Source organism: Lepidochelys kempii, chromosome 2 (genome assembly GCF_965140265.1).
Source record: "Lepidochelys kempii isolate rLepKem1 chromosome 2, rLepKem1.hap2, whole genome shotgun sequence".
Classification (NCBI taxonomy): domain Eukaryota; kingdom Metazoa; phylum Chordata; order Testudines; family Cheloniidae; genus Lepidochelys; species Lepidochelys kempii.
Genome location: NC_133257.1, coordinates 206,138,228 through 206,155,477, shown reverse-complemented (window position 1 = coordinate 206,155,477; position 17,250 = coordinate 206,138,228). Strand labels below are relative to the sequence as shown.

Below are 17,250 nucleotides of genomic sequence, written 5' to 3'. Positions count from 1 at the left end.
CCTGGAGGGACAGAGTCACCAACACTGAGGTGCTCAAGCGGGCCAGCATACCCAGCATGCAAACAGTCCTCAAACAGAGACACCTCCACTGGCTTGGGCATGTGCGCTGAATGAATGATAGGTGCATCCCAGAGGACATCCTCTACGGCGAACTGGCATCTGGAAAAAGACCTAAAGGATGCCCCAGATTGCGTTTCAAGGGTGTGTGCAAGCGAGACCTTCAAGAAATGGACATGGATGTGGACAAATGCAAAGATCACCCTCAAGACTAAAGCCTTTGGAAACAAGAGCTTAACAAAGGTCTCTGGAGTTATGAGAGGAAACTGTCCAGTTTAGCAGAGGAGAAAAGAGCTCTCAGAAGGCAGAACCCAAATGGTCGAAACATCACCTTTAAATGTGACTGATGAGGGAGAGATTGTCTCACAGGGGTGGGTATCTTCAGCCATGTGCATGGCTGCCATAAAACCAATTGAGTAAATTCTTCACCTCTCAGGTGCACATACCCATGGACTCTCGAGAGTGAAGGATGCCTACTGCTGCTATTTGTCTACAGTAGGTACTAACTGGTGTTTGAGAACATGTTAATTAACACATGTTAGCTAACATATTTGCAAAACACACCTTGTTTTCCTAGTCCAGAGAGGGCCCTCTGAGGCCTTGTCTAAACACACCCAAGTTATATGACATTAAATATACTGGTATAGTAAAAGTGGTATAACTGTCCTGGTGTGGATGCAGTTATATTGGTAAAAAGGTGGTTATACTTGTATAGTTTATTCCATTCTGAGAAGGGATATATATTCTACCCATAGAAGGCCCCTTTATCCCATTATAAATATGTCCATGCTAAGAGTTATAATGACATAACTAGTTTGGTTTAAAAAAATCAGACTCTTAGCTGATAGTTATACTGGTACAAAAACTCTCTGTAGTGCAGGCCTGAAATTTCTTCCCTTCCTCTTTGCTAGTAAGGGTATTTGCATGAAAATATAGGATCTTGGTTTCTTCAAGTTTCCTCTCATCTCTACATTTTTCTCCCCTTTTGAATTCCCTGTCTGAAGTCCTAATTCAGATGATTGCACTATTTTGAATGTATATAACAGAAATGGAAAATAAAAAGCATTAAAGAACTGCTGGCACCTGGTGGTAAATATTTGAAAAACATTTTTAGCAACAGTTTGGATTATAAATCATGTGTTTTCTGAAGATGTCTTTCCTCATTCATTATCACCAAGACCATTTTTGTGAAGGAAGATCTTTATCTTTTATTATTTCCTTTGCCACTTATGCCTGTTTCCCACCTGCAGCCAATCTTATTTGTGACATCCCAAACACAAGGTCTTAAAGGGGTCTCAGAGATGTACCAGGTCTTGTTATTTCCCAACAGTGGAATTTCATCAGAAGGACAACTAAGCATGTGGAGGAAAAAATCCAAGTTTCATGCAAACATGCTAATAATGAAGAATCAGGAATGAAAGCTATGGTGAAGCATATGCACAAAAGTCTTGAGGAGGGAATTACTTGGAAGGTCATTTTGTTTTTCTGCTTTTTATTTCACTGCTTATGAGAGACATGAGTTTTGTGGGAACTGAAAGGGGAGAGGGTGGGTAGTGGTTTGGTGGACTGGGCTTGGAGGTTCTCAAGTAGGAAAAGGACATGAATAAATCTTCAAAGGTTGATATTTTTGATGGAATGTAGACTTGGATAGAATGGATAAAGGTGAGAAAGGGAAGTTTAAAGTTGATATGATGGGCAAGGGGGAGCAGTATGCATGAAGACGATAATTTTAGCAGTTGTGTTTTGGATGGATTAGGAAGTATGATGTATACGCAGAAGAACTCTTTGACAGTACGGGTCACTAAGGTGTATAGCATGAGTATATTCTGAGAGAGAGAGAGAGATTGTGTATTCTGCTGTGGCCCTGGTATGCCACTCAGGTGTGTTAAGAATGCCTCGGTAGCACTGAGCAGAGCACTACAGAGATTTTTTGCTGCTGCAGGCTGTGGAGTAGCCCACAGGCAGTTCTCAAGGGGTTTTCATGAATTAGGTATGTAGGGGTGGAAAAGTGCTGACCCATACGGCAGCCCAGATTCAGAAGGGTACACTGGTGTCTTAAAGCCACCTTTGCCCCCTCCTCTGCACAGCACAGAATCTAAGCTCCATTGTGGGTGTCTTCATAATATATACATATAACAAAAAGTACTTTAAGAGAACCTCTCTTATAACCCTTACAAGCTGAGCTCTTACAGTGTTTCAAAGCAGGCCTCCTTCCTGTGCACCTTGACAAGTGTGCAAGCTCCCTCCTCCCTCAACCATTTTATATCTTACAAACCTTTCTTGGCTGTCCACAAAAGATTCACAGGGGCTAACTAAATTAGCCAACATGAACGTGCAGCATGGCCTTCCTCAGCTGCATGTTTCATAAGCTTAGTGAGAAAACATGTGGAAAACATATTCTGTATGGGTGGAACAGGATTTTGAAAGACTCGTAGCTCCATCAAATCAAAATTAGTTTTCACCAGTGCCATCAGAACCACTTGTTTTTGTGAGCTATTTTCATGACAAAGTTCAACTTTCAACGCTCAAGATTTCTGAGTGTAGAGCAGTTTAAAATTAAAAGTTCACAATTTTTTTCTTAGAGTGTTTATTTTTCACAGTTCTACTCAAAAATGGCAGAACAACTGTAGCAAAATATTTCCAGAAATATTCACTGTATGGCAAAGACCAAGCATGGGAAAAAAATTTCCTAAAAGGTGAGAAAGACAAGGTGAGTGAGGTAATATCTTCTGTTGGATCAACTTCTGTTGGTGAAAGTGAGAACCAGAGAAGAGCTCTGTGGAGCTTGAATACTTGTCTCTTTCTCAACACAAGGTGGTCCAACAAAAGATGCTGCCTTACCCACCTTTTATTTCTCATATCCTGGAACCAACATGGCTATGACACTGCAGATCCTAAAAGGTGAACATTTTGGAAAAAACTTTGAATAAAAATGAAGATGTAACCTTAACAATAATGGTTTCTGCCATTATTACAGTAATAATATTTCTGTTATCTCTTAAATCATTCTGGAGACTTTTCAGTTATTTCAAAGACTCCACCAGATAAAACTGTTGTTTAGCAGCTTCTGAGCATTTACAATCCTATTGCTTTTAATGCTCAGCATTTCTCAGAATCAGCTTCATGAAAATCTTGCCCAAGTAAGGAGTCAGCCCAAACTGAGTAATGACTTCATGATTTGACCCCCCCCACACAAAACACAGAAGTGATAGTTAGGCTACCACGGTCATGGCTATCAGTGGCATATCATAACGTCTGAGGAGACTGAAGATACAGAATAAGCTAAATTGATAACCCAAGCACAATGAAAACAAACAAAACACAATGAAAACAAACCACACCAAAAGGAAAAATAAAAAAGACAATCAAGCAAACACTAAACAGTATAAATGGGCCTTAGAAGATTATGCTCTGAGGCTTGCCAAACTTGGGGCCTTTGGCAGGCCTCCAAGGATAACATATTCCAAAAGCAAAGGGCCCTCATCTGACACAGCCCTGCTGCAGTCCCCAGGCAGTTTTGCCCTAAGAACTGACAACAAGAACACCCCAGCCAATCTCAACACTCACCATGGGATTATAGCGTCAGATTTCTGTAAAGTGAGATTAAACTAAACTTCTGTCTTGTGTGAATTTAGATGTAAATGAAAGGATTCTTGCTGTTGTTTAGCAAAAACAGTTTCCTTGGTTACACTGAATCATTTTTACTGTGTAATATGATGTAATCAGTTTGTTTAGCATTTAAATCTACTAAAACATATATAATTCTTTTTAAAATGTGTCTAATCTCTTCGATTTCACCCTAACTCAGCTCTGTCTTGATAGCTTGCATCAATACAAGATTTACAAACAGGTTGATGATCATGACAGAACCTGAATGTTGAAGGGAGTGAAAAATTTTGTCAGACTCAGGTACTTCACCTACATCATTGTCCGCACATGCAGCCCACCAAATAATTCACACACACATAGATGTATAGTGGAGTATAGCTGGATGTGAAGCTGCACCCAGGAGTGGATTTCCTGTGAAAGTAACATCAGACAGAATTAGCATCACAGATTGTGGCATCAACAAGCAGTCCGTTTTTACTGTGGCATTCCTGAAATCCCTTTCAGTGACCCCAAAAGTTTTGCAAGATGATAATGATCCTTGTTAAGTAGTGAATGTAATTAGAGTAGAATGGTATGCCAGTGCCAGGGAGGGCTTCTGAGTTCAATAGGCTACAGATGCAGATTTCCTCTGATGGGTGACAGCAGACATCTGAACAATTCCATTTTTTATATAAGTTGTGATCAGACTGTCTTTATTTTATTATTAAAAATGGACTAAAAGGGTGTTTTCAGAATTTCGTCAGTTGAGGGAAGTTCCAGGCTATCAATAGGCCAATGTATAAGAAATAGGCTCTGGTAGTATTCCCAAGTGTTTCAGTACCTGATCTCCTCAGGGAAAGGAGCTTTGGTAAAGGGTAGTAAGATCTACTTCTCCTGCATTGGCATTGATGTTTATAAATGTTCACTCTTTATAATCTATTAGCAACTGTGTGGAAGTGCAGCCTATATTGGGAAAGCTACCCAGTGATATTAGGAGAAAGAAATTTAGGCTCCGATTCTGCTAGGTATTTAAACATGTTCCTAGCTTGAGGTGAATTCAGTGGGTCTGCTCACATACCTAAAGTTAAGTATGTGCTTAATTACCTTGTTGAACTAGGGACATTATATTTTATTAGAAATATGTTACATAAACATTGAAAATACATGTTGTCAGGCATATCTTTAAAAATAGGCATAAAGACATTTTTATCTCTTTTGTGATGCTTGAAGAAGAAGTAGTAGTAGTAAAATGAGGTCCATATACATTGGCTCTCTGGGTTTCTGTCTTTTCAAAGAGAATCTGCCCAGTAGCCTGTATGTGCCTTCCCAATCATTCAATCCTAAAAATGTAAAACACTCGTATCAATATTAAAATGAACAATATTTTAAAAATATGGATACCACTTGCCATGCAAACTGTGGGAATTGGGGATATTCATCTTTTTCCCTCCCCCATGCCTACTTCCTGGGCAAAAGTGTTGGTGGGCTTCTAAATACGTAACTTAGTGCTAGTAGAATTCTTCTCATTTTGAGAAAAAGTCTCTGGTAAAATGCACAGATGGTTGTATAACTGCAAATCTCAGAAAATGTACCACGAATAGCAGTGCACAGGAATTAGGCGTCAGTTTTACCCCCATTTTATATAGTAAGGTGGAAGGTAGGTATTTTCCTTATTAAAATAAAATATGTTCTATCAGCTGACAGTTTTTGTTTGATCAGTCAGAGAGCTTAAATTCTTAGGCGTCAATTTGTGACATCCTTACTTACATTGGAGAGCACTGACTTCAGTGGGACAACTCCTGTAACTGCTCACCATTGCAAGTAAGGGGCTCACAATGTGACCCTTACTTGTGGCTTTATCTCAATGCTCTTGCCAAAAACCTTCTTGTTTCTCAGAAGCACAATACAATGGTAAAATAGACTAAAGGATGCTACAGCTAAGGTATCTAAACATGGGATGTTGACATAAATTAATTCTGAACTCTGCTGGGAAGCCGATGGATGGAGCCATGTAAAAATGATGTCACTAGGATTCGTGCAACTCCTTGTGTTAATAAGAATCATTAAATGAAAAAGAGATACTATTTGTGGGACCAATCCAGTGCCATTGTAATCAAGAAGAGTGCTGCCATTAACTTCAGTGGGTGCAGAATCAGGCACCTAAATTGTAATGTTCATGAACACTCATGGCACTATAAACATACTAAATTATTAATAATTGAAAAGTATTTATTTTTAAAAAATCCTTTGACATCTGAACTGTATCATATATTTTCTAAAAACTCTTTGTTAGTTGGAGGGTTGTGCTGTTATGGCTCCTGAAATACAAATCAGGTTCAGATTGCCCAGATTAGAATCCAGAAAACATTTGCTAATGGTTGATGATGGTCACTGATTCTCATGCAGGAAATAATGAATGGCCAGTTGAATTATCAACAAAGAAGACACTTCTTTAGAAGCAAGCAACCTTATATGCTATTACTAAGGATCAGATTTTGTCAGGGATATTTTTCGTAAAAATCAGAAGCAGGTCACGGGCAATAAAATAAAAAAATCACGAAAGCCCATGACCTGTCCATGATTTTTACTAAAAATATCCCTGACAAAATGGGGAGGGAGGAGGGTCCAGCACCCACAGCAGCTGGGCTGCTGTGGGGTCCAATCCCTGCCCTGGTGGCTGGGTAGCTTAGGAGGCTCTGGCCACCCCCCTCAGCTACGCTGCTGTGGGAAGGAGAGGGGGGTCCTGCCACAGCTGGACAACTGCAGGGAACCCAGCCACCCGTGGGGCAGTAGATGTCATGGATATCACAGAAGTCACAGATTCTATGATCTCCATGACATAATTGTAGCACTAGCTATTAGTAGACAGTAACTTGAATTTACAGTGCCAAAGTGAGAGAGATCTGAGCTCCAGAATTTGTCCCTCACCCCATTCCCCAACAGGAGTTAAGTCCCAGGGAGTTGCCTGATTTAAAAAAAAAATCACTGGAATATAAATTATTATTATTATTTTATTTTTCAGGCTGAAGGAATAAAACAGAAGGTTAAAGAAAATCTATAGGGAAAAAAATTCAGGGAAAGACTAAAATTAATTTTAGAGTCTGATATGAACAGTTATTCAATGCTCACTCCTACAGTATTACTGATCTCCTGTGCTTTGCTCCCCAGCTCAGACTTGCCTTATGGCATTATGGGTGTTACTTCAATTTTTGCTCTCCCAATGTGAGGTCAGTTTTCTTCTTGTCTGAAGTATATTGGGAGGGGATGCAGAATAGAGATGGGCAGGAAATGGTTTTCCCATCCTGCAAATATTTCCAAGAGTTTAAAAAAATTTCCTGCTGCAAATTGGGACAAAAAGTCAAAATTGCAAAAATATTTGTGATCCAAAAAACTCCAAGGTTTTTGCAGTTGTTTGGGTCCATCAAAATGTTTTAACTTATTTTGAAATTTTGATTTTGTCCTTTCCCCCCACCCCTAGCTGAAGCTTAGCTTAGGTTTTGAAATGGAATGTCATTTCAAATTGGAAAACTGTAATTTTTCATTTTGAAAATGTTGACATTAAACATTTTGAAAGTTCTGAAAAGTCTCCAAATCCAGTTCCTGTTTCACAAACAGTTTTAGTTTTGGAAGATTGGCTTTTTTTTTTAATTTAAAACTAAAATTGAAAAAAAAGATCATTGAAAAAACTCCCAACCAGCTTTCATGAGGAAACAGATCCTATTTCCCATTTTTTATGAATAACAAGATTGAGATATTTGAGATAACAGTGACAAAGCTTCCTAGAATGAGAATAGAAATAATTATGGTTCTCATTACAGACAAATGCACACTGGTGTAAATAAGTAACTCCATTGAAGCAAATGGAATTATGCTGATGCAAGCAAGGGAAGAATTAGGTCTCACTTTGCTGTTCAGAAACACTGATAATTACAAGGCATTTTTAAAATAGTGGGTTTTACCTTTGTCCTTTCTCCTCCCGCAGTTCTTGTGCAGTATGCTGGCTGGTTGCCACCTTTCTTGTCAGAGCTGATTACATTTCTTTGTTTTTTTATGTATAGTCTGTGAAGTGCTTTGGGATCCTTCAGGGTGAAAGGTGCTATAGAAATGTAAAATGTTACTATTTTGCATAAATTGCTTCATTATTTGTGGTTTAAAGCTGTAATAAAATAGCTAGCTACTCGGACTGGCTGACTCAATGATAGGTAATTGGATACAGAGTTCTTCACTTTCAGGTCATCAGCTCAAAGCTGGCCCCAGGCTATTTGGCCTATGTTTAATGAGTAGGTGATGTTTCATTCTATTTCCTAGTGGTTAAATGTCCACATCACAAAAAACTCTAGCACAGTTGTCATTAACAGGCTTAGCAATCTCACCTGAGAGGTTAAGGAGGAATGGGCTAGGAGACTTAACTACTCTCACATCCCTAGAGGTTGTCCCTTAAGGTCATGGTTGAGATTCATGATGAAATGCGGGGAAATTTCGCTGCCATTCATGCCTGTGTTGTACATATTTTCTGGACTATTAAAGAGCATCAGTCTCCAGGGCTATCAACCCTGCACCTTTCCCAATTACTATATTTACTTCATATTTGTGTGTGTGTGTGTGTGTGTGTGTGTGAGAGAGAGAGAGAGAGATGGTCCAGAACAGTTTCGTACAATATAGATATATTGAACGTTTGAGGGTGTTTCCTGCAAAGAATATTTCTTGCTATTTTATTTTAAAACAATGTAGGGAGTTTACAAAGAGACATGCTTTACCTCTCTTGGAGTTCAGTCTTGAAAAGTTCTGAGCACTTTGACCCTGATCCAGCAAAAGACTTTCAGAAGCACCTAAGTGACTTAGGAACCTAAGTCCTATTGAGAGTCAATAGGACTATCGCTCCTAAGTCACGTAGATGCTTTAGAAAATTCCACTTCCCCAGTAGAATTTTAAACTTGTGAGTAGTTCAGGTGAAGTCAATGGGTCCACTCATGCGTAAATTAAGCACATGCTTAAATCCTTGCTGGATTAGGGCCAGAGGCCTCTCCATCTTGTGAAATCGAGCCCTTAAATGTAGGCACTTGGGCAGACAATCCCTCAGACTCTGTCCACTGTAAAAACACAGGACACCCAAGTTGAACTGAATGCTAAATAACACCACATGGGTTTGCAGTGGTCTGTGACTGGAAAGGTTCACTGGAAGCAATTTGCAAAGAAATCCTTAGGAAACCACCTGGATGGTTATTTTAAATTAAAATAGGAAGAGATGCCACTTATTAAAAAAATAATTTTTCAATACTAGGTTTAAGGCTCTGTACATATGATAGTCATTAAACCTTATTTAACTCTAAAATTATCTGGCCTCCTTAATTCCACAGGGACTGTAAGGATCTAGGTTTAAAAATGAAACATAATGTCTGGATGACAAACATATCATCCTCGATGTGGAATAATTGTTATAGAATATTGTTCTCAATCGAGCCCATAAAAAAGCCAAGTAGTGTATACAAAATATATAATAAATACAGTTTTACACTATATTTAGGGCCTTATCTTTTGCCCGTTGCCAATGATTTCAACAGGCACAGGATCAGAGCCATTGAGATTGTGGGTATGCCCGTGCATATATGTGTTTAGAACAAATGATTTATCCAGCCACATTCTCAATCTATTTTCACACACTGTTCAAACAGTCTATGCAATTTCCTTATTATAATATTGCTGCTTTCGAGATAATCCTAGTGTGCCCTGAGATCTGAGCTCTCAAAATTCAGATGTTGTTCAGACTGGAACCTTTTAGCAGAAGCACTGAATTTGTCATTTTTTTTTGCACCAAACAGCTGTGGTGTGCCTCACCACCCTTTCCCTAAGGATGAAATACGCTGCAGGGAGGGTGTTGTAAGCATTCCGGAGCTAGCCAGCTAAGCTGGAATCATTACTGGACTGGCTTGTGTACTGCTTTGAAGAAGTCTCCCATTAGAATTAAAACATCCCACAACTCCCAACACAACAGGCCTATTCTTGAGTGTAGCTGACTGCTGAAAACATAAGGATAGTGGCAAGATGGGGGGAAGGGAGAAGAAAAAGAGGCTAATAGATAAAAAGGGGCAGCTCTTGTATGTGAGTGGAATTTCCTCTGAGTACAGGATATTCTTTATCATTGACTGGTCACAGGAAGGAAAATGGGAAAACTGTGTTTCCTGTAAGGGAAAAAAAAAAATCAATAGGCCTTGAAAATACCTGAGATGGAAAGAACCTTTTGCCTTCCCACCAACAAGTACAAATGTTTTTAAATTCTTTTGAAGCATGAACTTGGTATAAAAACAGTTTGCCTCTCGAAATGAGACTTTAAATGCACACGTACCCTATTTTTTTTAAAAGTGTCTTCATGTGCTGTCCAGGCCATACTGGTCTTATCTGTTCATTTTGAGAAGTCTCTAATTCATGAGAATCTGTTTGAATCAATGCTGTTTCTTTAAAAAAACACAAAACAAAACAAAAACTGATTTCAAGGAGCTCTTTCCTTCAGAGACAATATTTCTGTATTAATGTATTAAGTATTAATGACTTAATGGACCACTTAGCATTATTATATTGTCACTGTCATATCCCTTTAACAGAAGAAGATAGCCATAGAGGGGAACATGGAGTCTGTGCTTGATTTGGGCAAACAGAATTTTCTCTTGCAGCTACTTTCTGCTTAGAGTAGATGGCAGAACTATGGGCCTTACTCCTGTGAATAATGCCATTGGAGCCAATGGGGCTAGTAATGAGTAAAGGCTGTAGGAGTGGATACATGTGCATGTGCAGAGAGATCTAGAACACCTCATTGATTAGTATAATAGTTTTTCTGTCTGCAAATATGTGCCCTAGTGGCAGCTCCTCTCTTACTAGACATGGACCTGAGCCTCTGAGTTTATGCCTGTGTCATACCTTTACTTCCTCTAAAGTTGGGGGTGTTCAGGGGCAGGGTTCTGCTTTGGGACCACGCTTGTTTATAGCAATCCCAATGGCATAACTGAAAGGCAGATGATGAGGTTAAGCTAGTAACCCAGCGCTGCAAGTGTAAAAAAACAAAATAAAAGGGGAGTGGGAGGCAAAGATGAGCTGTCGCAATTTCACAAGAAAATTAATATAGCTTTTTTTAAAAGGAGGAAGAAGAAAAGAAAAAGGATTGGGATTAAAAATAAAACAGCCAGAAAGGCCTGGAATTAAAAGAAAGCTTTTGGAATGATCTAACTTTTATTTTATTACATTAGAGAAGACAAAAAAAATCAATAGCTGGTAATTCAGACATAAATGAATTATATAGGCCACTGACACAATGGACTAAACTTTATAACAACCACATCTGATGCCGTCAAGCCACAGGCTTCGGTGGCGCCAGTAATAATTATGGCCGATCACCTCTAATTCAGTGCTGCCTTGCTTGATAAAGGTGTCACTCGGCATGGCTGCAGCATCAATATCGATTGGGGATGTCACACAGGAGGGCAGCCTGCTTTCCCACTTGAATGGGACAAACCACTGCTTTTTCCCCTTCTCACCCTGCCTGTGTCCTATACTGATATGTCCAGAAAATTAATCATTTAAATTCATGACTGAAACCAACCAAGCTGAAATTAGCAGCATTGACCCCTGGAAGTATATATCTTTAAGATCATTGATAGCCATAACAGCATCCTGGGAAAACTTCACTACTTAACAATAATCGCTATTGCTTTGCAGCATATGGGGCATTAAACGGCTGGAGTGATCAATCATTCAGCTACAAAGAGCCATTTACTGCCAAGATACTTCTAAGCAATAGAAAATATTTTGCTATAACATGAAACCATAATATGAACAAAATATCATTGGCTTTTGTATTTTCACCAGATTTTATGAAAGCTCTGGGTGTCTTTCCCAAGTCTTTTGTAATACTGAAATTTACCCTGAGCTGTCCAGTGAAGTGATAGGTATGGAAAAGGTGGATGTGGCTGGCAACCCAGATGTCAGTAAAGGCTTTTCTGTTTTATTTGTATAGGGTGGTGGTTGGATTTTCTGAGCTGCTTGTTGAAATTCTTCTCTTGACCTGTAGATAAAAAGGACCCATTCTGGTTATCCTCGCAATGCTCTAAGTGCAAGTCATGCTGATTTTTCTGTAGTTCCGTAACGTACGTTTTCACATTTGGCATATTCAAGGATAATAGATGTTATTGGAAATTTAATGTTACTTTTTAAAAACACAAGCATTGCATTTTACAATGGAGCTACGTTTTTACTCCACTGATCAAAAGTAATTGTGAAAGAACAGTAAAAGAAACCTCGGTGATGTTAAGCTACCCTGATAGACACATGGTGTATTTCAGCCCTTTGTAATATAGCTGCTAAAGTTGGAAACACTTGTGTCATAAAACTACAATATTTCACTTGAAAAGTTTCCTCTTTTTTAAGTAATCTTTACCAGTTCCAGTGTATTGTCCATTTAAGTATATGGAATATTTCTTAAGTTTGTAGAAAAATCTCTTTAAGTTCAAAACTAAATACATAGAGGTGCTGCAATGGTGTGATTGAATATGGTAGGGTTTGGTGGTGGTTGGTTGTTGGGTTTTTTTTGTTGCTTTTAGATAAGAGTCTGACATCCTCTGGAAAGAAAACACCTGCACATTTCAGCTCACTGACAGCCCAAGAAACTCAAAAGAGCCCCACAATTATCCTGCAAAAATGGGGGCCTAGTTTCAAGTTCTTGCCAGGTTTACACAGCTTGAAGTCAGTGGAGTTGCTCTGATTTAATTAATCAAATCTGTACAAGTGCAAACACCTATACTGAATATTTATTCTCCCTACATCCTAAAAGATCCCCCCCACCCTCAAAATTGTCTCTTTTACACTCCTAGTCTCCCTTTCTTCTTTGCCCTCCCTTCTCCTTTCCCAGTTGCTCTTTCTCCTTCTTGAGATCCTGAAACACATGGGCATTTTTGTGTGTGTAATATCTTCTGATCAAAACCAGTAAATCACTGACAGCCCAGTTCCCCGGGTTTTACTCTGATTTCGCAGGCAGCTGTTCTGGCCATTCTGAGACAGCACTGTTTCTTTCTCTGTTTACCCGTTTCCAATAGCAATTGCACCACCAAGTCTCAGTACGTCTGGAACTTGGCCTGGGGCTGTTTTGGTTACATTGAAGTTTTTGCTTCAGTTCTGCCAGATTTAAATGGTGACTTCACCAGCATTGAGCTAAAAAGGAGAGCAGGGAGGCGGGAGGTAGTGTAGAGAGAGAGAAGGCCAGAGCATTACATCATCATTTGGACTGGAATCAAATGGGAAGGATATGACTCACTCGGGCTAGTTAAGCTTTGGCTCAAGTTCTACATATACTCATTCCAGGGCTCTCATGTTCTGCACCTCAGCAGGGAATTCAGGCTCAGTGATGTCCATGAGGTTTGTTTTTAATTTTCTTTTCCTTTTCTGATTTCTATAGACTTTTCTACCGCCCCTCCTTCTTCCCTTTCTACTCCTCCTACATCTCGATCCCCCTTTCCTGCTCTCCTTTTCACTTTGCTAGAGTTTTTCTGGTGAGTGTAACCTGGACTTGTAGAGCAGAAGCTGATTTTAAAATGAACCAAACCCAAACAAGGAGCAGCAAACTCAAGAGAAGTCCCCCCACCCACCATCACTGTGTTGCTCTTAATCGGAGGAGACAGAGAGAGAGTTAAAATACAGGGACCAATCGCTTCGATGGTGATGTAATGCTGGAACTGCAGGGTTGTTAAGTAATGTGAGAGCAAGGGGGTCAGGGTTGCAAAGCATTTACCTGCTCCCAAGGGAGTTTAAGTTTATTATCAATTGCAGTGACTGTAACTGGCTTCAGACTGCAATCTCTAATTATTCACAGACTCTCCTTTTTTATCTTTTATTATTAAAAGTTAAACTATATTATGGTATTTTAAAAAATGTGATATTATCACAGCTGCAAATTATTTTCCACCAGGGTTTTGATATTTTTTAAAATGGTTTGAAACTGGGTGTCTATTTCACAAAAAGACCAAAAAAAAAAAAAAAAAAAAAAGGAAAGAGCAAGCGAGGATGGCTCTTTAAGTGTAACTGGTGAATTTCTAACTGTATGAAGAGAGCAGCTTAGCCACTGTCTAATAGAGCAAGTAAAAGGTCTTACAGTTAAAGTTACTCTCTAGAAAATAAATCATTTAAGGAGGCAATTTATGTAGCTCATCTCTTGGAGCCTTGGTGCTCCACACTAATGCCTGTTGACATCATTCTGACTCTGTTTGTCTTTTTTTTTTTAAACTAATGATCGCTACGGCCCCAATCCTGCAGAGTAAACCACATGGACATAAATTGCACCCATCCAGTACCACATGGGAGTCTGTGGGGTTTATGCCTACCCGTGGCTCTCTTTGAAGGATGAGGGCCTTCAGGTGCTTATATTTGTACTTCCCATTAACAGACTTGAAGACATTTTGTTTGAGACTAACCATGTATAGAAAAATGTGATATTTCCTCCGTAGATTCATGGTGTGCAGGTGCAAATACATTGCCATTCATGTGGGACAAGTAGGAATTAACATTAAGTAAATACCTATCTGTATGGGTGCACTTAGATGTGGGCTGAACAAGAGATCCCTGGTATCTGTAGGTATCCTCGAAGTACTCAGTCTCCTCACAGGAGCTCCGAATCAGGTTTCTGTGTCAAAAGTTGTCAGCCATTAAGATACCATTCCTGGAAGAGACCCCCCTCAGGGACTTTACATCACTGATGCTCACAAGGAGAGTGGCTTCCATTGGTTCAGCAGCAGACAGGGGACCCGATTCAGCAAAGCACATCAAAGTGCTTTGCTGAATAAAAATGGTCCTAAGCACACACTGAAGTGCTTTTCTGAACTGGGACCAGAGTAAGTAAAATATCAGATATTGTTCTCAGTTACAATCATGAAACCCCATTACTATATCTGAGGCCGAATTTAACTCCTGACCTTCTCCTGGGTCTCCAGAACCTATCTATAATTTTCCACACAGTAAACATGTAGCCACATTTTCATAAGTGCCCTGATTTTCAAGCTGGATAGTTAGCCTTGCTCATGGGCCAGACTTTTACAGTTTTAAAGGCCAGCCTGAGGCTACACTGAATATTTGGCCAACAGTGTGCCACATACAATTCAGATATGCCACATGGGTCACATTCTCCAGCCCTCCATTTAAGGTATGGGTCTTGCGGAGGGGACTTGTACTGCTTTGGGAGTTCCAATAGGAAATCTGTCTGACTTGTATTTTCTCCTAGAAGCCTTGGGAAGTGCACACTGCAATGTTTATTGTAGCTCCACCACTTTTGGGGGAGATGCAGTGTGTGATCCTCCCAAGGCCTGACCAGTTCTGGTAGATGGCATTGCCTTTCCCTCATCCTTCCTCTCCCTGCCCCTTTGAGAGGCTGGGGGTGGGGGAGGAACGGAAGAGAATGACTGTCAGGGCTTGTGCAGTGCCTGCTTCCTCCAGGCACACTGTGGCTTGTCTTGTGCAGAAGTACAAAGTAGAGGATGACTTGTATTATCCTCCCCCTCTTGTGCACAGATACAGGCCTTGCCACAATCCGTTTGCATCTATACAGATACCTATCCTGACACACATACTGTGTGCATGTTATTTCCCTTATCATAATGAAATGTATATAAAACATATTATACAGACCGGTCTAGCAGTCCAGTGGCAACACATTGCATTAAAGAGAGAGGGCTGGGGAGGGGGTTAGTTTGGCTCTCATGTATCTCAAACCATCATGTATCTCATACCAACAGGTATGTTAGCAACAAGAAGAAGGTCAGGGAAAATGTGGGACCCTTACTGAATGGGGGAGGCAATAGATGATGTGGAAAAGGCTGAAGTACTCAATGCTTTTTTTGTCTTGCTCTTCACAGACGAGGTCAGCTCCCAGACTGCTGCACTGGGCAGCACAGTATGGGGAGGAGGTGAGCAGCCCTCAGTGGTGAAAGAACAGGTTAAGGACTATTTAGAAAAGCTGGACATGCACAAGTCCATGGGTCCAGATCTAATGCACCCGAGGGTGCTGAGGGAGTTGGCTGATGTGATTGCAGAGCCATTGGCCATTATCTTTCAAAATTCATGACAATCGGGGGAGGTCCTGGATGATTGGAAAAAAGGCAAATATAGTGCCCATATTTTAAAAACAGAAGAAAGAGAACTCGGGGAACTACAGACTGGTGAGCCTCACTTCAGTCCCTGGCAAAATCATGGAGCAGGTCCTCAAGGAATCCATTTTTAAGCACTTGGAGGAGAGGAAGGTGCTCAGGAAAAGTCAACATGGATTCACCAAGGGCTAGCCATACCTGACCAACTTAATTGCCTTCTATGATGAGCTATCTGGCTCTGTGGATATGGGGAAAGCAGTGGATGTGATATATCTTGACTTTAGCAAAGCTTTTGTTACGGTCTCCCCCAGTATTCTTGCCAGTAAGTTAAAAAAGTATGGATTGGATGAATGGACTATAAGGTGGATAGAAAGCTGGCTAGATTGTTGGGCTCAACTGATAGTGATCAACAGCTTGATGTCTAGTTGGCAGCTGGTATCAAGCGGAGTGCCCCAGGGATCGGTCCTAGTACCGGTTTTGTTCAACACCTTTATCAGTGATCTGGATGATGGGATTAATTGCACCCTCTACAAGTTCATAGATGACACTAAGCTGGGGGGAGAGATATGATGGAGGGTAGGGATAGGGTCCAGAGTGACCTAGACAAATTGGAGGATTGGGCCAAAAGAAATCTGATGAGGTTCAACAAGGACAAGTGCAGAGTTCTGCACTTAGGAAGGGAGAATCCCATGCACAGCTACAGGCTGGGGACTGACTGGCTAAGCGGCAGTTCTGTAGAAAAGGACCTGGGGATTACAGTGGACGAGAAGCTGGATATGAGTCAGCAATGTGCCCTCGTTGCCAAGAAGGCCAATGGCGTATTGGGCTGTATTAGTAGGAGCATTGCCAGCAGAGCGAGGGAAGTGATTATTCCCCTCTATTTGGCACTGGTGAGGCCACACCTGGGGTATTGTTTCCACTTTTGGTCCTCCCACTACAGAAAGGATGTGGACAAACTGGAGAGAGTCCAGCGGAGGGCAATGAAAATGATCAGGGGGTTGGGGCACATGACTTACAAGGAGAGGCTGAGGGAACTGGGCTTGTTTAGTCTGCAGAAGAGAAGAGTGAGAGGGGTTTTGATAGCAGCCTTCATCTACCTGAAGAGGGGTTCCAAAGAGGATGGAGCTTGGCTGTTCTCAGTGGTAGCAGATGACAGAACAAGGAGCAATGGTCTCAAGTTGCAGTGGGAGAGGTCTCGGTTGGATATTTGGAAACATTATTTCACTAGGAGGATGGTGAAGCACTGGAATGGGTTCCCTAGGGAGGTGGTGGAATCTCCAACCTTAGAGGTTTTTAAGGCCCGGCTTGACAAAGTCTTGGCTGGGATGATTTAGTTGGTTTTGGTCCTGCTTTGAGCAGGGGATTGGACTCTTCCAATCCTAATCTTCCATTATTCTATGATCAGGGGCTTGTAGTGCTGAGAAAGCAACGCACCACATCCTCTATTGGGCTGGGGGAGCATATCATATTGGTCTTAAGGAACACCCTA

At 40.6% G+C, this 17,250-nt stretch overlaps 1 protein-coding gene across 4 annotated transcripts in view; it reads left to right on the top strand.

The window, feature by feature from the left end:
• The window catches only part of CREB5 (cAMP responsive element binding protein 5), a 355,572-nt gene that overhangs the window by 222,021 nt on the left and 116,301 nt on the right, over positions 1 to 17,250 (top strand). The window contains exon 1 of one of the 4 annotated variants that reach the window (XM_073333616.1): positions 12,970 to 13,044. The exons of the other annotated variants lie outside the window; for them this stretch is intronic. Within the exon in view, the coding sequence (XP_073189717.1) occupies positions 12,998 to 13,044 (47 nt within the window). The 5' untranslated portion in view covers positions 12,970 to 12,997. Of the gene's footprint in view, positions 1 to 12,969; positions 13,045 to 17,250 lie in introns of those variants that run through there. 4 annotated transcript variants of the gene reach the window in all.